At 42.2% G+C, this 23988-nt stretch overlaps 2 protein-coding genes across 5 annotated transcripts in view; one reads left to right on the forward strand and one right to left on the reverse strand.

Annotated features, from left to right (window-relative positions):
• The window catches only part of bxdc2 (brix domain containing 2), a 277175-nt gene that overhangs the window by 75729 nt on the left and 177458 nt on the right, over positions 1 to 23988 (forward strand). Inside the window, exon 1 of one of the 2 annotated variants that reach the window (XM_049019742.1) lies at positions 17405 to 17408. The exons of the other annotated variant lie outside the window; for it this stretch is intronic. The gene's annotated coding sequence lies outside the window, so the exon portion shown is untranslated. Of the gene's footprint in view, positions 1 to 17404; positions 17409 to 23988 lie in introns of those variants that run through there. 2 annotated transcript variants of the gene reach the window in all.
• ctif (CBP80/20-dependent translation initiation factor) overlaps positions 1 to 23988 on the reverse strand; it is a 71317-nt gene that overhangs the window by 37166 nt on the left and 10163 nt on the right. For 2 of the 3 annotated variants that reach the window (XM_049019725.1, XM_049019723.1), the window contains exons 3-7: positions 22065 to 22136; positions 15082 to 15204; positions 14113 to 14186; positions 12231 to 12335; positions 12074 to 12149 (exon numbers count right to left, since the gene is read on the reverse strand). In XM_049019725.1, the coding sequence (XP_048875682.1) occupies positions 12074 to 12149; positions 12231 to 12335; positions 14113 to 14186; positions 15082 to 15204; positions 22065 to 22136 (450 nt within the window). Of the gene's footprint in view, positions 1 to 12073; positions 12150 to 12230; positions 12336 to 14112; positions 14187 to 15081; positions 15205 to 16328; positions 16482 to 22064; positions 22137 to 23988 lie in introns of those variants that run through there. The other variant, XM_049019724.1, reaches the window with a different exon arrangement.

Consider the following 23988-nt stretch of genomic DNA (forward strand, 5'->3'; position numbering starts at 1 on the left):
AATTTTATTGTTTACAAAAATGTGCAGCTACACAGAAATATACTGCAAGCCAGTCTACCGAAGTCAAGCATGACATGATATTTACATCTTAGATATTCAAAAGTTTATATTTGACGTTAGTATGTCTGCTACACTGTCAGAAAAAAGTACTAATTTTTACTTTTGAGGGTACAAATATTTGTCTCTCAAACTGTACCCTCCGGGGTCTGCCAGTTTTACCCTAGCTGCAGGTAAATGTAGCTTTTAAGGTACAGAAATTGACTCTGAGGAACACCTATGTACCTTTGGGGATACATTAATGTTGTTTGTACCTCTGGGGTACAAAACAGTAGCAGGCATGTACCCTATTTCTGAAACTGCAGTGTCAGGTGTGAATGACGAAAGTTAACTTTTAATACGATACTTGACTGGCCTATTTTCAGAATTTTTCTACCTGGACAACCAAGTTTCATGACTTATACCAACAGAAAAAATTCTACAGGTTAAAAAGGCAACACGCATTTTATTGGTCTAAATTCAGGAATTTATTTATTGGTCTAAAGACAGAAAATCCCATGTGCCCAAAGTTACAGTTGCTCAGGGCAAACTTTTGTAGTTGTTTCAAACTTAAATGCTTTTCAAAGGCAGAGGAACAGGCCAAGCCACGTGACCTGGTGGCGTTTCGCTTGGCCTCAAACTCTCCACATTGTTACAGCCTAACCCAGTTGCATCTTGCCACCTTTTTCTGCGGTGGATATTAAAAAAGAAAAAAAAAATGTATATAAAACAATAATCCTACCAAAAACACCAGGGGTACTTTGCACTTCAATAAACAATCTGGTGGGGAAAAAAATGTAAAAAGGTGCCTTTGCTAGACTAATAAAAAGTTCCTTTAAGGATTTTATTATTTAAGAGATGTTTTTTTTACCTTTTACAAAGAGGATTACAGCTACAAAACAAAATCTAGGACGAGGATATGCTGGCGTGGCAAATGGTCTTTTTCTCCCTCCATAACACACTCTCAGTTTTTCCAGGAGTGTTCAGTAACTGCAGAAGGTCTGCCCTGATTGGTCAGGGCAGATTGGACACAGATGTGGAACCGGACCCATGTAATACAGTTCCTGCCCTCAGTGGCATCTTAATAAGCATTTCTGACACACGGCGCCACCCCAGCAGGCAGGCTGAGAGAGACTCGACGGCAGAGAGACAGGACCCCAACGCCAGCCACGTATCCTGCCAAGAGAACAATAAGTGCTGAGCGGCGCGTGCACCGCACACCCCTTTGAAAACACTGCAGTTCAAAAGACATCTTCTGGAACCCCGCTGCCACTTGTCCACGATGTTCATGGCAGCAAATCCCATTGGTGGAAGCAAAATCAAGACAAACCACTTGCTCCAATCAAAATCTATTACAAACTGGCAAACAAAAAAAAAAAAAAAAACAAACAGCCCAGTGAAAGCACATTCCCTAAAAAATACTGGGTAAATATAACAGTCGTTAAATAAAGTTTGACGATTTAAGCAATACTTGTAATCTTTACATGATACGACCTGTTTACCACGTACCGGATGATACTAATATTACTGTATGGCATCCATTTTATTTAAACATCTGAAGATCAATAGACAAAGAAAAAATATGTAATTGAATAACAAGGATGGGGGAAAAGTTGAAGTGTTTGATTTAGCTACTGTTGGTCTCTTCTGCATAATTACAAGTTGATTAATCTGAATTCCCGGACATTTATTCATCATTAAAACTGAGAAAATATTTACATGTGTTTGAAAAGAAGCTTCGCTCCCTCTTTCAGTGCATTGTGGTACAGGCAGCTTGTCAGTTGACACCCCAATGTGCAGCAAAATTTCGTCTTGGATATTAACCAAAGCTACTTACTTCCTAGGGCACCTAGCATAAAAATTCACAAAATTACAATTATAAAACCCAACCTAAAACCATTATGTGCAATTAAGTGCAATAATGCACAATTAGCCCAAATTATACTGTCTAAAGATATTAAGATAATTGCATTATTCACACTCCGTGTCCAGTTTATTAGAAAACAGCCTGTCTCTCCAAACACCGAAATCCTGTGGCTGAATATATTCAGCACACAGACAAGGTCAACAGGGTCGGTTATTGTGTGACTAAGCACAAGAAAAGCAAAGACGCAGAATCCAATTTTAAACGTGCTAGATTGTCGTTGCCAGACGTGGTGGTTAAGCATCTCAAAAACAGACACCCTCCTGAGATGTTTTTTTTACGTGCTTACATGGTGTGATAAACAGGAATATTCATTCAGCGGCAATTCTGTTGGAACATGGAGTAGAATAGCCAGACTCGTTAAAGCGAACCAGAAGATTACAGGTGCAAAAATAACGGCCCAGTACAACAGCGGAGTGCAGAAAAGCTTCCCTCATCAACCCTTGAAATGGTTCAGGACAAAAGAGGGGAGTCCGACACTGTAACACATGGGGGTAATTAATAAAGTGGCCACTGACTGCATATTTACAAAGCTACTGATACTAAAGAAATGTTAAACTGTTTTGGCTACAAAATCATTTCCTTTGCATCAATCCATTCAAACATAAAGAATTATAGCACTATTAAGATTAGTCAACTGGCATACATTTAATCAGCCGTAAAGCTGTTTGAAACATAATTGAAACAATAGCTAACACCCTAACATATGGACGGACTGATGAAAGCAAAGCAGGGTGGCAGCTTAAAGAATGCGATCTTGGCAGAGTGCCTCTCGGCGTTACGAGAGTGCCGAACTTGCAGATCTTTAACAGCTCACAGGCGCTGAAAGATTAGATAATTTACTTCCTCGCTCACGGAAAATGCACTGACAGTCTATATCGGATAAAAATAGAGGTGCGATATTAAGAAAATGCATTCATCATGAAAGCCCATCAAAAAAATACGCCATTGGTTTCAAGCAGGGCTCACATTAGTCAATTTGTGTTAATACTTGTTTAAAAATCTGGAAAAAATGACACATGCCCAATTTATCTGATGCTGAGGATTTTACCATTTTCAAGGAAAATCTGAAAGGATGTTGATTTAAATGATGACATAAGTCATGAACAATGAGGGAGATCATTTAAACATCTTTACGTCAAGTAACTAATTAGTTTTTAATGTGGGAGGAACATAAGTTAATGACATGTTTATTGTTATGTTATGGTTTAAATTTAGCCCCGTCTCTTAAACACACAATTGTACACGATACGGTATATAATAACCATATAATAATGTGGCACTGGGAGCTCCCATCAGGCAATGCGGTTTACTGGACAGATGCCAAGTCTAAGTAATATAAATAGATGTGTGAAGTCGGCATGTATTGTGTTGTTATTGTGTCACATGTTAATGTTAGGCATAATATCTAATGTTAATTGATGTAAATAATGGTGTGTGTGTGTTTGTGTGTGTGTGTGTGTGCCCACCATGTGGTGTTTGAGGGCAGTGTGTGACTCAGTACATTTATATGCACTTAGAAAATGAAATTATTGTGTTAGTCCGACTAAAACCGGACTTTGAAAGTACATGTTAGTCCGACTGAAATTGTACTAAATTGAATTTTTCGCAGTCGGAATTAGACACCCAGATAATGCGATTTGGAGTTGATTACTCCTGCATGTATCGAATTCAAACTGGTCTAGGTGCATTGCGCATGTTCCACATGGATTGTCAACCAGTCCATACACAGAAAACCGTGGCCAATGCAAGACTCGTTTTTTGTCCGTGGTGAAATGTTTTGATGGAGGGGGGAAAAAGCTTTGCATGGTTATGGTAAGACTTGCATTCTGACCGAAACGACCGACAGAATTCGTCATGGTTTGACTCCTGTTTGAGAGTATATGGACGCCAAAACGACATATTTCTTTCCCATAAAAGGAAATGTTTTTTTTTAATGTTCCAAACATCCGCTTATTATGATCCCGCACAAGACGAAGCACTAAGACAACCTAGATGTATAAAGAGCTGATTATCAAACAGAAGAACATCCTCAGTGACCTTTCACCAGAAATTAAGCCGAAGTCTGACCCGACTGTGGACGTGACTGGGTACGTGTCACGTACGGCGCCGCGAGTCAGACCTTCCCACATCCAAGTGGGCTGCCTTCCAGAAGGTCTGGCGCTAATGGGAGACGTTGACCTGAAAGCATGCCAGTAAATTAGCTTAGCTTAATAGCCAACGTTAAACTCAGGGCTCCTGCTACGCAACAAAGTCCCCAAAACAGCTGATATTACAATAACTTCTTTAGTAGAGACTTTTATCCAAACCGACATACAAGCATACGAGCAAAGGCGTTGAGGGCCTTGCACAGGGGCGCAATGGTGAAATCATTTTTTTAAATGAACAATATTAATAGACAATAACAGCAATACATTGTTTGTATATCCGTTATACACAATAGATGAAAAATAGATAAACCTTGTTCTCCGTTATTCCATAATCAGAAAACTATGGTCTTGAAGCAAGTACATGAGCCAGTAGGGTTTCTTTTTTTTATTCTTAAGGAAGTCTGGTAAATTGGAAAGAGCTGCGGAATGACACCTTCCTGGGGTCCAGGCTTGACCAGGCCCAGGGGGCAGGAAGAATTCCATGCAATAGGCAGGGAAGCGGGAGGCAGGTTCCAAGGAAGACTGGAGAGTTAGCAATGCCTTGAGTCAGGGGGAGCTGAAAGATGCGCTTCAGAAAGAGGAAGTGGCAGTCAGGTGCCTGAGGTCACTTCCTTTAACCCTTAACCCTCCATGTCATTATCCTGTTGGCCTCAGTACATTCACAAAATATTCTGTCCATTGTTCATCACCAGCATATCTATGCCTGTCTGGCACTGCATTTAACTGAAATAAACAAAACATAACATGTGTGACATTTAACATGTGGGTGTGTATATCACATTATAAGTATACAGTAAAACTTCGGATTGCGAGCATGATTCGTTCCGGAAACGTGCTTGAAATCCAATGGCAAATTTTCCCATTAGAAATGATGCATCATAGGGAATTAAAGCATTTAATAAAAGCTTATAAAGATTAACGTCCACCAAGGCAGACCCCTATAACCTAGGTAGTTCAGCAGAGTCGTCCAGTTTGTGCTACCCCAAGCAGCTTAGTGCTGACAGCTGGTAATAACCAAATCACAATTTTTTTTTTGATCCACCAGCAATATCAGAAGGACCATACTGATACAAGAAATTAGCTAAAATGTTAATAATGTGCAACTAGGAATGAAGATCCAAAAGCTCATAGTAACATTGAAATTTTGCAAAAAAATAAAACCATAACATTTTTAACAAATTGTTATGTTGCTGCCCAAGGGACACAAAGAACCGATTTAATCCAGCCAGTAACGTGCGGATTGGAAAGAGACATTCTGTAGTGCATATTAACATTAACATTTATGACAACGAGCAAGCTAATCTACTCGCAATCTGCGGCGAGTCCCTCATTTATTTCTGTTGTGGGTCACTGTCTATGCTACAGACACCGTCACCGGATTTCGCAGCTACTCGCAAATGAGTTATTCAGCATTTTATATGAGGCCCAAACTCAGATCACAAATGCATGAGACTCTACTTCTTATTATTCTCAGGGGTAATCAGACTGATGCTGGTTAGAGGTAAATTCCTGTTCAGACGAGCTGCACGACTTCAAACTCCAAAACCGGAAGATTCCTCAGTCTTTCCACTACCAGCTCTCCATTTTCTACGTTGCCAGGCAACTCAGGCAAGGATGGCAACAGCATAGCACTGTTTTACAGCCCCCCCACCCCCAAAGTACCGTACAGCTGGATTGTGTAAAAACGACAAAAGGAACAAATTCATACTTCTGATCACTGTCGAGCATTCTGAAACTCAAAAAATATTTTGAATATGCTCAGTACAAGGACAATGCTTTACTCTCACATCCCAGCAAACCATATGTGCCCTGTGTCCGAGGTTTCATGCATCTCCATGTTTCATGAAGGTCCCCGAACCCGTAAAATGTCCCAGCCAATGAGCAGACGGTATTTTTCATTGTTTAAATCAACCATGCTTACCTCATTCTCCCATTCATTTATTACAATTGCAAATGTTGTGTGTTTTTTTCTATAGTTTGTAGTCCAATACTGTTTGACAGTGGATGTAACCAAGACTTCCTTCAGTACACACAACTCAAAAACGACATTAACCAGAGGATGCATCATTTTAAAAAAGTACTCCAAATATCTGGGACTTCTAAAATACACATATGCTTGAAAATCAACCCAGACACAGGCACAATCTTTAATCCATTCCACAGTCTGCATGGGGGAAAGTACCCGTAATAAAGCAAGAATATTTATGCCTCAGGAGCTGGGATTCATACCAAAGAAATATTCTGTTATGCAGAACGCTAATGTATTCCAACTGTCTTATACAGACGTGCTACACAGCACAAGCGCTGACCGCCTGTCGTAACTGGTAGTGTGTTAAAATGACCAAAAGGGGCTTCTTTCATCAAGCAGAAGTTCGTTATTTTGGATGAGATCATAAAGATGGCACGCGGCGGCTATATTCACGCAGCGCCTGGGGGGGGGGGGGGGTCCATCAAGACGGCATGTTCCTCATTCCACCACGCGTACGTTCTTCAACGCTCAGTCACAGCCCTCACAATGGCAGGAAAAGGGTGTAGGGGGCCAGCGTTGCGGTTTGCTGACCTCTTGATTGTTCTGCGGCGCGTGGGATGGGGGGGGGGGGGGGGGTGAAGTGAGGTGGCGGTTGCGGGGGTGGGCAACCACCAAAGACTCCAGGAGTCACCTAGCCCTGCCTTGCTTAGCATCGTCCCAGAGAGCAGAGTCATGTTTGTCTAGCTCAGGGGGGAAGGGGAGGTGAGGGGGTGTGTGCAACCTGAGGAGACTCCTGTTCTTGTGCACGTAGGCCTAGGGGCCAGAAAGTTGGACCGGGTTTCTTTTTGTTCCTTTTTTCCTCTCTCGCCCTCTCTCCACCCAACATCGGACGCATCCTCGGTGACTCAATGGGCCTGCAGAACCAGGCACCATCATACCAGACCAGCCCCCCCCCCACATTAAGGCAAGCATGGAGTATAGGGGTATAATGCACTTCAAAAAAAAAAAAAACTAAAACTCTGCCCAGTTGTGAGCACTGGTTTCAGATCTTTTACTGGGAGGGGTATCCGGCTGTGGCCAAGATTACAGTCACTGGTTGTGTGAGTGAGAAGTTTCTCACACTGTCTATAAAGCTTTCTGTAGGGCTCATTCACGCCTGGTCTGCAACCGATTTTCGTTCAAAGTCAGAGATCAGGAACAATTTTCACGAACAAAGCAGTGTTCTGAATGTCACTGAATTAACAATAACCTTTGCTATGGACATAAATATATAAGAAACAGGAACTTTTTAGAGCGCTCTGTCTGTCGGGGGTGGTGGTGGTGGTGGGGGGGGGGGGTTATGAGCATGCAGGGTTTGGTGGTCCTTCATTGTATTTCTGTACGAAAACCTACTTTCCCATTTCAAGCCTTCAAGCTCAACTTATCAGTACGAGGAAAAGGGATCTTCCCATTCTAGCTGCTCGCCACTAGCTGCCTACCTGTTCTCTAGAGACTTGTAAAGTTTAAAGTTTTACTTTATGCTTTTAACTCTTGGCCTAGTAAGGCACTTTGGTGTACAGTTCTGTCTAGAAATGTGCTCTACCAATTAATTACTTACTTCGACATCCTACAGTTCTTCCACCTAAGCTCGCAGCTCTCTGGATGCAGTCGCATTCATACGGCGTCAACTTCTCTGTCCTTTCTCTCCTTTCTATTACGAGAAGGATTCCATAGCGGCACCCAGCTAAAAGCAAAGTCATACGCCTCTGAATCATAGATAATGACAGAGAATATCGGAGCAAAGAGCATCAATTAAATGTGCCCGGGAAGTTCTCGCGGGGAGGCACCGGATGTTCAAAGATGGGAACCGGTCACCGGAACCAACCCAACTGAGCTGGATGAGCTACTGGGCAGGAGAGGGAGAGAAATCGGGCTGCAATCACAGCTAAGTGCACAGAAATGGTGCTGTGCTTCAGACGTCTTCAAAGGGTGTCAATCACACAATGAATAATATAAGCCTAGCTACTGTAATAGCACAACAGAAGGTCTAATTGCTATCAACTGAATATTAACAGGAAAAACACATCCAAATGGTGAATGATGTCAGCAAAATTGGAAACCTAGCAATCCTTGCAGCTATTAACACCTTCCTGATTTTGAATGGGCGTACTTCCTTAGAAATAGCCTTCAAAAAGAAAGCAGCCATTTCTACTAGCTCATCACTGTGACCCGGTTCAGCGTGGAGCTGAAGGAGACGTGTGCTGCCCCCTACAGGGTCACGTTTGTAGGCGCTGCCACGTCATGCGGCCTATATTCAGATGCAAATATGACCGGCAGACAAGGGAGCTGAAATGTGGACTGTCTGGCAGGGAGCAAAAACGTGGGCCGTCTCCAGGTCCCCGAGGACATCTGCTGCAAATACCCGGGTGACTTTAGGGGAGGTTTTGAAATGTATAGCACACTTTGACAGGCATACTATACTTTTACGCCAACATAAAGATCATTTAAGTACCATTTTCTAATACATACAGTGCCGTGACAAAGTATTTGACTAATTTAGTCTGTTTTAGCTGAAACACCCAAGTCTTTCTCATCCCCAAACAAGTTTTGTATAATCCAAAGAACAACCTGAGTAAACACAACACCGTTGTGTAATTAACCAACACCCATAATCACCCATGTGACAAAGTAACTGCCCCTTAAACTTAAAACTTGGTTGTGCCACCTTTAGCAGCAACAACTGCAATCAAACGTTTGCGGTAAGAGAAGATCAGTCTTTGGCATCTCTGTGTAGTAATTTTGACCCACAATCCTCTTCAGAATTGTTTTAATTCAGCCACATTGGAGGGTTTGACTATGAACTGCCCATTTAAGGTCCCACCAAAACACTTCACTACGGTTCAAGTCAGGACTTTGACTAGGCCATTCCAAACCCTTACCTTTGTTTTTCTTCCAGCCATTCAGAGGTAGACTTGTTTTTGTGTTTTGGGTTATTGTACTGCTGCATAACCCAACTGCGCTTGAGTAGGACGTTCTCCTTCAGGACTTTCTGGTAGACAGCTGAATTCGTGTGTCCTTCAATTACGGAACGTCACTCCTGCCCTGAAGCAGCAAAGCAACCCCACAGCATCACGCCTGTCACCATGTCAGACTGCGGCCATGATGGTCTCCGTGGGATCCATGTTAACTTTACACCAGTTGTAGCACGTTCCGTATCTTCTAAACAGCTCCACTTTTGACTCATCAGGCCACAGAGCATTCTGCCAAAGGTGTTGGGGGTAATCTAGGTGTTTTTCGATAAATGTTAGATGAGCCTTCATGTTCCTCGTTTAGCCCTGGATTTTACTTGCACTCCCCCGTGGACGCCATTTCCGCCCAGTAACTTTGTGATGGTGGAACCATGAATGCAATCATTAACTGATCTGAGAGACTGGCAGCTGCTTAGATGTTCATCTGGGGTCTGCTGTGACTCCCTGATGAGTCTTCTATGCGCTGTGGGAGTTATTCTGCTAGTGCCGGTCACTACTGGGCAAATCTGCCAGTGCTCCAAGTTTTTTCTTTACCTTTGGAGATGATGGCTCTGCCGGTGCATCACTGGAGTTCTTTACAGAGTGCATTGCTGCCCTTTCTCAACTGATATATTTCAACTTTCTTTCTCAGGTCTTCAGCAAGTTCTTTCGATTGGTGTGCTGCTCCTCGAGAAGACTTATGTGGCACCGCGTTTCTGGAAGGGGGCTATTTTAATGATGTGTAGGTGCTACAGGACTGGCAGCAATCCAGGCTGGGTGTGTATAGTTAAAATGATCTCATGGTTCATTGGTTGAATGACTAGTTGCCTTTTATCAGGTTGCCCTTTGTATTATCCTAAATTTGTTTGGAGATCAGAAACAATTAAGTGTTACAAATAAGAAAAAAAATAGATGCAATCAGCAAATACTTTGTGTGCGCACACACACACAGTAGAGTGAGTCTTTACAAGTAACACATGATTTGGAAAGCAGCTACATGGTCACAAGGCTTATGGGCCGAATAAAAACTGCTACCAAAAAAAATTCAAAATAAACATTTGCTGAATTTGGCCTTGGGATGAACGAGCCACTGCGACCAGTGAATCTGCAGCTCAAACATTCTGGGAGGATGCTGAGGTTTGTGTCCATTCACTGCGCAGCGGGACAGACTCCGCCAGACTGACCACATGCTCGCTAGATTAAGGACAGGTCTATAAATACACACCCGTGTGCTGTACTTTGCGCTGCTCTGTAACTTTTCATTTCGATTTGCTGACTGAAATTACAGTTTTCAGTGACTGCAGCGTAGAATTACAGTCGGCCGTTCCTCACACACACATCCATTTTCACAAACGCAATGCAAAAACAAAATGTCTCTGAGGGAGAAAAATAACAGCAATCTGCTGATCTAGTATCAGTTACCACTTTTAACTCAGACAGGTTTATGGCGAGTTGGTGTCTAATCCAGGTGCATGGAGAATTCGGGTTGGGTATCCAGGTTTATAGCGGAGACAAAATCAATTATTCACTGGACCTGCACGTAAAAATTCTTGGAGCATGGTGGAGTACAGCAAAACAAATCCCACACAAATGGAAACAGAACATTCCGGCAATAGAGTGACTGAGTGATACTGAATTGCAGGACTTGATAGGTAGTGCTAGAGCATCACCTCTCCTGAGTTGGAGGTTCGAACCCTGCCCCCCATCTGTTTTGGGGAGTTTACACCCCCCCAAGTCATGTGTGCTTCTTCCAAATACTTTAATTTCCTCCTGCAGCCAAAAGACATGCAACTAAGTGATTCCCCCCCCCCCCCCCCCCCCCCGGGGTGTACCCTTGATTTTGTATCTGTGATAAACTCTGCAATCCTGTCCGGAATGAGTGATCGGAAGAAGAATGCATGAAAGTCTGTGAATGTAAGAACTCAAATTTAAAACAAACCTTTACTAAGAAACATAAAATTCTCTTATAAGGATCCACACTATTTATGCTGCCACTGTGCCTCACAGCCAGCTGATACAATGACATATATACAGTGAGACGACTTAAAACCAATGATGCGTTTTAACTGTATTACTCCAGAGGGCGCTCTTCTCTTACTTTCAGTATGAATACGTCGCTGTACTTTTCCAGCTTTCATTATATCTGCAAGTGACTGACGTACAAACCAGTCGCACTACTTCAAAATGTGTAACTCATTCCACTGCAATTGGTCTGCATCGCGGTTGCGTCTCGCCAAGGTTACATTTGCAAAGCTTCCACCAATCATTAAAAACTTTACTATTCTTTAGTTACGCACCACTAACATTGGCATTGGCAAGCATCACATTAACAAACCCTCATTACATACAATTATAATAATGAGAAATGTGAAAGTTTTTCACCTTTCAGTCTGAATCCAAAGCTATAAAGCAAAGAACCAGCTCATGCAGTGGACTGTTCCAGATAAAGGGAACAGCTTGTAGCTTTTCAATTTTTACAGATTATAACTCAAACTGCTCGAAAGCAAGAACCCTAAATTAATTCTAATGATACAGAAATGTTTTTAAAAAACAAATAAGCAAACTGATGGAGTGCTGGACAAAAATTATACAGATGATAAAGAATTAAATTAAAAGTCCCCCATTATCAAGTAATATCGCAAAAACAAAGATCCAGGGAGAAAAAGGGGCTGCAGGATCACACTTTGTCCAGCAGGTTGTGCAATTGCCACACGTCGGCACTGACTTCATGATATATAGCAGTATATTTTGAAGATGACTGCATTGGTAACCAAATGAGGGTGAGCGTTCATTCATTTCCCACTGGGATTAACTGAGCAGTGGCCTGCAGCATAAATATAAAGTATTCCACCCACAGCAGGTTTCAAAGCCGCGTTTCTCATACAAATCGTGGAGTTTCTTTGCTGCCATGTTAAATTTGGCCAGAAGGTGGCGGAAAAGTGCAAAAAGATTTAAGAACACTGGTTTCTAAGGGGGGTTGGAGGGAAAAAAAAGATGTGATGCTTACTGGGAAACCAGGAAGGAACTTCTCCATGTCATTCAGGTCAATACCATCGTCATCATCGAACTTCCCTTTCATCATCCTAAAGCAAGAAAAAAAGGCATTCAGTAGACAAGAGTTCCTACGTGCATTTTTCTAACGACGTATGCGGCACGACACTCACCCTTCTCGGTCAAAGTGGGGGAAGGGCTTTGGCGTCCCCCTGAATGGCTTCCGGTGGAACTGCGAGATATCAAGCTTCTCCGGCTGAAGGTCCCAGGTCACTCCTCTGTGCAAAGAACATCAAGAAGACACTCCGAGCTTCATCACACATCTCCCCAAGTCCTGAACTAAAGCTATAAGGAGGTTCCAGAATGGAGCTGAGTGGCCGAGTCGTTATGAAGGCTTATGCGATAGTTTGTTATTTAACAATTCAGCCGTAAGTTAACATATAAACATAAGCTTTATGCAATTAGATAAGTAGGGGGATGATTAATCTGGTCACATTACATTAAAAATATAATAATAATATTAATAATAATAAAATAGAAGAAATAGAAATCATAGATATGCACCAAATCCAGTTTTGAAACCAGTAAATCCAGTAGAGCAGAGAAGAAGCAGAGCTAATGAATACTCAGGCACCCACAGACGCAGCACCTCTCACTGGGATTGTGTCTTTTTCCCTTCCATTCTTCTCCAAGAAATTAAATTTAATCTCTTATTTGATCTGAAGATCATCATCTTAAAATATAATTCCACAGATCCATCCACAATACCGATTATCAAGCATAGAGTGTATGATGGAATGTGTAACTGTGTTTGTTTACTGTGACAGGGTCACACAGTTTCCAGATCATTCACTCTGACTCCCTGGCTACTCTGCATCGAAGACAACAGGTGTGAGTCTTAGGAGCAACGAGTCACAGTGTAGCATACACTGCTTAGTGTAGGTGCAGTGTAACAGACATAGAAGCATAGATATCAAGTCAGCAAAGGCCACTGCATTTGTACTATGTAACTACGCAGGCAGGAAAGCCTCCTTAAGCCCGTACTACTGACATGCTTTACACAGGGATTATTTATTTAGCAATGGTTTTATCCAGTGACATACATTTTGAAAAAGCAGGGACAACCAGCCCCTGCAGCAACTGGGGGTTAAATAGCCCAATGGTGACATCACTCCAACCCGGGGATTTGAACCAGTGATCTTCTGATGACAGGGATAACATTCTAATCCCCTGGGCCACACGTCCCCCCCCACAGAGACCGAAACAGGTGTCTGCTACATATTAGCTACTGAGAAGCGTCTATAACACAATTACTAATAGTCAGGCAGCAGGAGATGGAGACACAAGCACCTGCCTGCAGTACCAGTGACAAGAAAAGGTGTGTGACGTCATCGAACTACAAAAGGATGCAAAACGAAACTTCACACAGCAAATCGGTAGCCTGACTGGAAAGTCTGATTTCTTGCAACAGAACAACAGAGAATATATGGTAACCACTGCTGGAACTGCAGCAGCCCCCCCCCAGGGTCACCACCCCACCCCCCACTGCACTGGTGCATGCCTCTGGGGCACTAAGGGTGGTGTTCACCTACAGTGTCTGTCTGCACTGTGGTGCATTGTGTTTATATTGCATTGTCTTCTATTGTATTGTGTATTATATAGATTCCTTGTGCATGTGTAGAGTGTACATTGCTGTACAGTTGCTTTACGTACAGTTTACATTTATTTAACGTACCGCACTGCTGATAGGATACTCATGACCCAAGATTTTCACTCACTAGTTCACTGGATCTATTGATGCGACCATAAAGGTGATTTGATTTGAAATATCCACGCTGCTTCATACTTTTCAGGAAACAATGAAAATGATGCCGAAAGTGACAACATCTATGGTCACATGATCGCTGAACGCATACAAATTAAAAAATATACTCCTATACCCGAAGTTACGCAATTTTAAACCACCAAGGATCAGGCATGGGCCGGGATCATATTCGTGATGCTAGCGGTCCATCACTGCGAATGAAACACTGAAGACAGGCACAGGCATCTTACCCGTGAGAATCCAAAGTGTTGGCAGCCCAGATGTCAGTTCCCAGTATATCAAAGGGGCCTTCCCTGTTTCCATTCTGCAGCCGACGGACAAGAGGGGTAGGAAATGGCAATGCAAAGAAATTAAGAGCTGAAAGTAACATATGGCGGCATTCAAATACAAGTCGCCTCCGTGGAAGTTATAGGGTGCCCCCAACATTATTTAGGATCTTAAAAAATTCACCACAATCAGTGGGTAGGAAAATATTTTAGTTTTTTTTTTTTTTTGTTAAATTTAGTGAATATCGTTTTTTTCGTGCTTTACGTTTTTGTCTGGCTAAAAAATTCATTGCCGTATGTGCGTGTGCTTGTGTCTGTGTGTGTGACAGAGAGAGAGAGAGAGAGAGAGAGAAAAAAGTCTGTCACGCAGACATTTTCAATACATTTTTTTATCTGAAGACGTCAGCTGCCCAAAAAGGCAATTAAGCGTGTCTGACAATGGCATCAATTACACCATTTGAACAAAGTGTTGGACAGTATGTGAGTGGCTGAAGGCAGAGTGTGGTATCGGCCGTACTGCAGCTCACGCTCCTGTCAATCACACGGCAGCAAGAGTCTCCACTCTGCTGTTCTAAACGTAAGAGAAATCCGCCGCATAGAACTACCTTGGATCGAGCTATTAAACTGCATTCTGGTAAAACTGCAGGTTTCTTATATTAAGATACATTAATTTGAAAATAAAGAATTTGAAAAGGAAGAAACATTCGGAAAGGAACAGATTAGAAGAAAAATAAGCATCAAATTCAATGAGATTCTCAACAATAATGACAGTGAGTTCTGTACGACCAGGACACTGCGCCATTTACAATATTCACGCAAAAATCTGCAAACACCTGAATCCCAGCACAGGCTATTTACAGACAGGTGTCAGTACTATGCAGACAGAGTAGAATTTCTGCTTAGGATTTTCGTGCCGGATTTGGCATGTATTACCTTTGCAGGGCCACGGAATTGATTGCTCCGCCCCCGACTGCCTGACCTAGATCCAGACCCGGGCCGGGAGCCTGAACTGGGTCGCGATCCAGTGCTGTCATTGCTGCTGTGCTCCCAGTCATCCTGAAACAACACAGTTAGAAATAAATCAAGAGAACGAACCAAACGTACGAAAAGTCATAGAGCACTAACAATTTAATTAGCAAATTATTTGAACCCAGCACACAATGTTATTAGGCGACTCAGCAGGAAGTCTATAATTAACCATCATTTTATGAGAAATTTCAATTAGCCCGTAGGGATTTAACAAGTTATCACAGAAAAGCAAACGAAAACAGACTGAACAAATTCACCTTATTTAAGAGGACAAAGAAGCTTTAAAATAGTGCTTATTAAGATAGAAAAAAACTGAAAAATTCAGCTACATTGCTCATGACATAAGGTTCCATCCCAGTTGTTTAATGAGCTCAGGATAAGCAATTTTCAGTTTACTGTGGCTCACACAAAGCCAGCAGTACAGAAATACCAGGAGTCCATCTCCTGTTAAGCTGCTTCACAATTTCAGACACGAAAAAAGAAAATTAACCAAGACCCTCAGGTCATAACCTATCATTTTCGCCATAGAGTAAAATTATTCTAAATGTAATTCAGCTTTTTAAAAACTGCATGCATCTGCATTCACATTCAAAACGAAGGGTGAAGCATTTTTATGGAAAGACAGTATTATGGTTTTGACAAATGATAGACATCCTAAACAAGAGAAGTGCCGGTGAAACAGTGTAACTGCTACTACTAACTGGGGGTGATGTACGGAATTGCAAGTTAGGGCTCTGTACTGGTGATTGGAAGGCCGTTGGTTCAAATCCTGTTACGGGCAGAGTTATTACACCGTTCGCCCCTAAAGCAAGGCCCTTAACCCCAACTGCCCCTGGGTCACCATCTAACCCTGCGCTCTGGTATTCGCTTCACACAAAAGCACCTGCTAAATTAACGAACGTAAATGTTCCCTTGGCGGGATTATGCCACTTCATACACACGCAAGCAGCCTGTAATCGGCAGTCCGTCAGGTTGGCAGACAAGGAAACTCTGAAACCCGAGCTGTTGACGCAGTGACCTGCGTGACAAAAGCAGCGCACGTATTCCGCGGTAGAACAGGAGAGCGGCAGTAACACACATCAGAGTGTAGCGGCGGCTGAACACGCCAGGAGTACCCCCCCCCAGCCACCTACCACCCCCAAACGGTTTACCTGACGCTCTGACTGGGCCATGGTAGAGCGAAAAACAGGAAAGCCCTTCGGGTGGCTAACTTCCTTGAAAGACGCACGCCAGTGATAGGGGAGGAGGCCGGTTTGGGGGGAGGGTGCCACATAAGCGGGGCGCGGCTCGGTGCTGTGAGGGAGCAGGTGTGTTTGTCCAGGAAGGTAAAGGCAAGCCAGCGTGGAACTGGAGGGCAAAGAGCAGCCGCTCAGCGACCCCATCCCGCCTGGCAAACGGTACGCACGTCATATTAGACTAGGGAAGCCTTAACTGCCATTTGCACAAGCATGAGAACAGCTACAATGCAATGTGCTAGTTTTCTCATGTCCAATCCTGCTCACCTTTCCTAAGATATAGATGCAAGAGTGAAGCTTGGGGTCAGAGCTCAGTGTCAGCTGCCAAACCAGGTCCCCTGGAGCATTAAGGGCCTTGATTAAGAGGCCACCAGAGATGTGTCTACTCTGGTAAGCATGGGATTTGAGCCCGTGACATTCCGAAGAGAGCTAACCTGCTGAGCTGCACACCGCCCCTAAAACAAGCATAATCATCACAATCATAATGCCCTTCACAAATCGCAGGCCTAATTCACAACCAAGGCGCAAAGAAAATTTGCATTTACATTATGTATTATAATTTTAAGCAAAAATTAATCATGCGTTTTTCACGATTTAATGACCTTGTCTCATTCCACACAACAAATAAGTAAACAATTCATAGACGTGTAAAACAAACTTTAATTATAAATGCAGAAAAGGAACAACTGATGATAATAAATAATTACAATTAGTCAAAACTGGAACAACTGAGTTTAATCAGAAGCTCTAACACCCAAAATTAGGGAAACGAACTACTGTAAGCTGACGAAGAAAAACACCAAATAGGGAAAGAGCGCTGGAGGATGTTTGGTTTAGCCACACTGTATTGCTTAAAACAATAATAGCTGAGCACCATGTCCTGGGGGGGGGGGGGGGGGGGGGGGGAGGGGGAGGCAAACCCAGCAATCCAACAGGATTTCATAAAACGTCAGACGCTGCTCTGGTGGATTCCGTTACAAAGTCCTCCTCTCTTTGCCCCAAAAATCGGTTTCTAAAAATGCAACGTTATCTTCTGAAATTAACAGTGTAAATCATCGGTCCCCAATTGGTTCAGATATGAGTCTTCAGGGAACAATCTGATACATCAGAAATCTTTACCGTGATTTGAATAAATTAATTAGATATTTTCATTACCGAAATTCAAACCTTTTACTTCACTGAAATGAATTCACAAATATGACCATAGGAACGTAATCACACAAAGTTAAAGGAATACAAAGAAAGCCGAATCTCCGAACATTAATTTTCATTATTATTGGTTGATTTAGTATGTCGAATTAGCGTCAACCTGCAGCACACGAATGCAAGAACATGCAAACCGGGAGCAGAAGGATTATTATAATTACGGAGGCCTATGTCCTCTGTTGCCTTCAAAAATTATAACCGATCTGGAAGTTACATATCGGTGCAGCTGAACCATGATCTCAGCAATACATTCATCGCGATGCATCAACGCATCTTCACGGCCCTAAGACTGAGCTACAGCCTCCACTATCGGAAAAGATGGATTTCTGAACAGATGACAGAACGAAAATGTCCACGTCACCACAACAGGCTTCCTCACAATTTTCGGTCTATTTCAGTTTGCTTCAAACCAAGACATTTTAACCAGAAAAAAGTGTATATTGTCATAAATATTATAACATTTATGTTAAAATAAAACCAGCTTAATTCCATACTATGCATTTAATAAATCAATGTGGTGGTTCTTGTTTTGTATTGTGCTTTTTAATATTTCTTAATTATTTTTATGTTAATCATATAAAAATGTAAATATTTTAGCCCTGATTAAAAGTTTCTTAAGATTACGGCTCAAATATCAATAGACCAAAGCTTCATAAATACAGACAGACAGAGTAGTGACTTTACTTTTACAGAGGAGTGGAGGACGGCTGTTTTGGGTTCAGCACAGTGGAAACAGAGGAAAACAAAATAGCAGTGGGTCACGGGAAGGGTTACAACAGAATGTGTGACTGGGTATCAGGGCCCCGGGTTACAATGAGGGGCCCCAATAGGGAAGATGATGCCAATTTATATTATGGACACTGAGATAAGATGAATAAATGTACTCATCATCTGCCCTGGGATCCACTGTAAATCTGCGTGTAAATCCTGCACCGTTTAGCTATCCAGATCATCACCCGTACATAACAACCCTCTAGACTCCAGTCCTGGGGGCCGGAGCCCTGCACAGTTTTTAGGTTTCCCTTCATTTAACACACCTGATTCAACTCCTTGTGCTAATTACCACACAGCTCTTGAGCTGAATCATTTATGGCGGAACAGGGAAAGAATGAAGCTACACAGGGCTCCGCCCCCCCAGGACTGCAGTTTGACTCCCCTAATCTAGACAATATCAATGCAAAGTCATGCACAGGGGCTGGAAAAAGCAGCACGACCGGAGAGACCAACCAGATGGACTCCTCACTCTGATCATGGCCCTGGACTGTTCCATAGTAAATCAGAAACACTCTTCACATTAAACCTGCCCACTGCATATCAACACAAATGAAGCCCAAAAAAACACGCAGACTAAGAACGGCATTATGTGCTTTGCAGGAATAGTGGTTAAATCTGGTGAAATTCTACAGGTCTAGGAGCCGATTCTGAGCAGCAGAGGGAGCAAGTCCAGTGTGCACAAGGATGAAATGACAGCCGTACGCAGGCATGCAGCATGTGACAGGCAACACTGAGGCGCCAGTTAGCCTACGTGCGTGTCTTTCGATTGCAGGAGGTAAATCATGCAACATGGAGAAAGCATGCGAGCTCCACACAAACGCCTCCCGACTCTGGAAGTGTGACAAAACAGTGCTACCTGCTGAGCTGCCGTGCCAGTGACACGTTAGTGTCAAATACACTGTATTCTGTGTTTATGAAGACAGTGAAATACACTGTATTCTGTGTTTATGAAGACAGTGACAGTGAAATACACTGTACTCTGTGTTTATGAAGACAGTGACAGTGAAATACACTGTATTCTGTGTTTATGAAGACAGTGACAGTGAAATTAACTTTATTCTGTGTTTATGAAGACAGTGAAATACACTGTACTTTGTGTTTATGAAGACAGTGACAGTGAAATACACTGTACTCTGTGTTTATGAAGACTAAAGAAATAAATGACAAAGCATAAAAACTAGGGTTGCACCATGATATTGGCAGGGCATCGGTATCGGGCAACAAAAGCTTAAATGGTTCATTATCGACAACGGCTGAAACGGCTTTCTACCGATGAGCCAGACCAACACAGTGACACGTTCACCAAACGCAAGTAACGACGCTAAATTATGAAACCCCAGGAACAACTTTCATGTCAGCTGTATGGAAGCATTTTAAAGTATTTTCTGAAACAGATAACATGCTATTTGCAATGCTTCTAAAGTGACAGCAATGTGACGAGGGGTAAAACAAAACTCATATATTATCACTGCCAGTTTAATAACGCATCTTAAGAGTCGCCACGCTGAACAGCATAAAGACAAATATCTGTATGTAATGGTATCAGTAGCTGGCAAAAAGATCTTGAAAATATCGAAGTACAGACCATCAACACCACGACAATTACTGTGTCTACAGAACGCTACACGGACTTTCGTTTTCATGTTTACATCTATGCTTCTGTTTGTACAGTAACCCGGGCCTCATTGTGCAATATCCGGGAGGGCAATACCTCAGCTGCTGTTTCGATTACAACAACAAACAAACATTCTATTTATACACATAACCACACAAATATACTAGCTATGTTTTATATTTATAAAATATATTCTTTTTAATACTTTAAATCATTTTCATTTGTAGCTTTACTATTTTTCTCTTTTGAAGTGATGTTTGTTGTGTTTGAAGGTACCTCAAGGACTGTAACTCAATTTCATTGTACTCTGTGCAATGACAATAAAGGAATCTTCTCTTCTATCTTATTTGCAAAAATCCAATATCCTGCATCCCTAACTCAGTGAAAGAAGGTAATCAATAGTAAACCAATTCATTAAAAATCTCGGAATATAATCACATGGAGGGGAAGGAACGGCAGGACAAGCAAAACAAACACAAAAGCTGAAAGAAGGGTCAGGGAAAAGACATTCTGAAGACTGATCCTTCAGGTTAACTGAAATTTCAGAAACAGAACTTTCACGAATGGGGAATCGGTATAATGAAACGCTCAATTAAGTACCCAGCAGTAGAGCAGTTTTCGACAGCAGGATTTAGACGCAGTGTTTTGTACCTCCTGCTGGCTTCTGATAACTATATTACCTTGGAACACAGGAAACAGGTGCACAACCCCCCCCCCCCCCAGTTGTCAACACAACATAAATATTACCACAAAGTTGTCTCTCTTTAAGGTGGCATTTTGACCTGTTGTCAAACCACCTCTACATAACGGAAGCAGAAATGCGAGGACAGCAAGGACCCAAGTTTAGTGCCATTACATTTAGAAAACTGCATGAAAGCTATCAGTGTAATCGTCCATGTAATCGTGAAACTTTCTGGTTTTTAAAATGTACCCACGTCAGTATAAAACTGGGACACAAACACGCTTTGAAATAGGGGCGTCCACGAGATCTGTCAGGACGGCACTGCCTCAAAGGCTGAAACACGCAGTACATTATTCATCACCCTGGACAACTGACAGCACTCGCATCTCTTTCAGTTTGACACTCCTAATTACATTCCTTTAATATCATACCGCTCAATATCAGAAGAGACATCAGTTTTTATTGGTTGCTTATCAAACAATGTATATATAGCATAAAATTGTTCGGCTGATTTATGTTGCCAAAGCTCAAATAAGCTCAGGAGTCCTGGAGTTTTAATAAACAGCCGGTGAAGCTCTCCATCCCAGTGGCACGTCAGAAACAGAATTCATAGAGCTCACACCAATAGAAAACGGAGGAATCTGGCTGGGTGAGATGCGAGACGAGGCCTAAGCTCTACCCATGGAGCCTCACACACCCACAGCACATAGGAAGGGGCGGGACTTGGGAAACACACTTCCTGTACGTGCGGCAGTAAGCTGGTCCACAGTACACACAAACCTCCAAACAAACTGGGAAAACAGCCGGTCCGTATGATGACTCGTATGGCCTGAATGATTAATTGCCCTGAAGGGGATAGGAGACAGTAATAAGGGCTTTGCCAGTTCTGGCCAGTATCATTCCAGACTCCTTAGCATGGGAGTCTGGTTTCCTAGCAACCAGTCGAATGCAAAGCGAAGGGTAAGCTCACGATGGATAGAAAGACGAGTGATACGTTTAGTCTGTCACTGGAAATGAGAACTTATCTTGAGACCAGATAAAAATTAAACATCTCCCAAACTGAATGCTTTTTAAAGACATTCATGTTAGTTGATTCGAATGAGTTTCCTGCTAGTCACCTGCTTTTAGGAATACACACACTCACAAATATATGTTTACATACATAAAATATTAATAATATATGTATACTTTATTTAATGTTCAGTATATGAACAGTCCATGCAGGCATTAAGTTTACTTTTGATGAAAGTGATTCCTGCGGTGTTCGCTATAGAACCAAAATCTCCGGAGAGTTGCATGCCGGCATACAGAGGGCACGCTCGTCTCCCGCCATCTCCTCTGCAGGCAGAGACTCGGACGCCGCAACAGGACTTACCGGCTTGGTAGATCCTCTCCCTCGAGACGATGACCAGCTCCCATCTATCTTGTCACTGCAGTATTCAGTCCACTGTGAAAAACAGGGAGGTGGGAGGCAGGGAGTGACATTGACAGATAAGTTAGGCTTCTTGTCGTTTGCAACAATTTCGAAAGAGCAGCTCAAACCAGATTCAGTGTTTCAAGTCAACTTGGAGAAAAAAAAAACAAAAAAAGCATTTCCAAGAGCCAAAGTAAGTATTTATTTCCTTAATTCACATATCATATAAATCCCTACACAGTCCAATTAGTATAGGTTACCCCTGCGTTTTGATAATAAGCAGGGTCAAACATTTTGATCTTTTGTCCAAGTTGACTTTACAAATTACAGTGTGTAGCAATATTAATAGTTTAATTAATTATACAAACATAAATTTAAAGACAACATAAGAGGTTGTTTCTAAAAGCGGTTTTATTCTGGTGTAATTGTGGTATAATGTTATGCTTTAAACACAGTATTAATCAGTCTTGGCTGAGATCTTGTCTATGCTAGTTCCAACACACATGCTAATAAATCAGAGTTAAAGCCATCACAGAATAATAAACCTGGGATTTATGCGAATTACTAATTACAGACCACGAGGCTTTCGGAGGAGAGAACATTTAGCACACAGGCGCACACTTGTGTGAATCCTTCAAGGAGATACAGACGTCAGAGACCAGGCTGTCAAAATAAATGCAAGAAAATTGCATTTTTAAAAATAGTACGGTTTTTTTGATTTGATGTTCGTCAAAAACAAGACATACCATCAAGACATACCATCAGAAACTATGCAGACAACATAGTTTTCCAGTGCAGACATGTACATGTTCCTGTTGTCACTAGTAATTCTTTACATTCTTTAAAAAAAACCAAAAAAAAACAAAACAAAACTGCAAAGCAGCCAGTTTCATTTTAGGAACTGTGTATCGCTAACCTGTGTATCGCTAATCTGTGCATTGCTAACCTGTGCATCACTAATCTGTATATTGCTAACCTGTGTATCACTAATCTGTATATTGCTAACCTGTGTATCGCTAACCTGTGTATCGCTAACCTGTGTATCGCTAACCTGTGTATCGCTAACCTGTGTATCGCTAACCTGTTAGCACATTCCAGCCACTGTCGGGTTTAAGAGGTACACTATTCACTACAGTGTTCCAAGGCTTGTGACAAACACATCTGTGAGGAACCACAACAGAGTCACATGGCAGGGAGAGTTTATGGGGGCGCAGGCTGGCCTTTCATGAGGGCCGGGTGGGACGAGGATGAGGTCGGAGCCACAAGAAAGCAAACAGTCCAGACAAGGAAATCAAGGGAGGAAATTCAAGCATCTACAATGCATGAGCACAGAAAAAGCCTAGTGGAGATTACAGGCTGCCAGAATAAAATACTTACAGGCCAGATTACAGTGATTCTAGGGCTGGCAGGCAGGGGGCACTATTGAACACACAGCCACGCCTTGCTCACTCTCCCTCCCTTAATGATCATCAGTAGGTCATAATGTCTTAATTCAGTGATAATTAAGAACGCACACAGTTTCCAGCAGTCCAAAATCCCAAAAAAAAATAAAATAAATAGAAGCAGAACAGCCATCTCAGAATGAATAAACCTTTCAACAGATTCGACCCACTGATGGAAACCGAGACGTCTGTCGTATTTAACTCATCTGTCTCAGTCCAGTCTCTGTGAGGCTTCGGTCACCATACCAGTTGGAACAAAGTCTCACAAACCTCTTATCTGTATGAAAAACCTGTAGCTATTTTGATTATACAACATGCATTTCATAAAACAGTAAAGATTCTTCCAGCTATTACATTTACATATTTATCAGGCACGTTAGTCCAAGACAGGAAATTAGCATGTGGCGAACATTCATGCTGTTATGGAGTCGACTCCATAAGTG

This window comes from Brienomyrus brachyistius, chromosome 7, assembly GCF_023856365.1.
Source record: "Brienomyrus brachyistius isolate T26 chromosome 7, BBRACH_0.4, whole genome shotgun sequence".
In the NCBI taxonomy this organism is placed as follows: Eukaryota; Metazoa; Chordata; class Actinopteri; order Osteoglossiformes; family Mormyridae; genus Brienomyrus; species Brienomyrus brachyistius.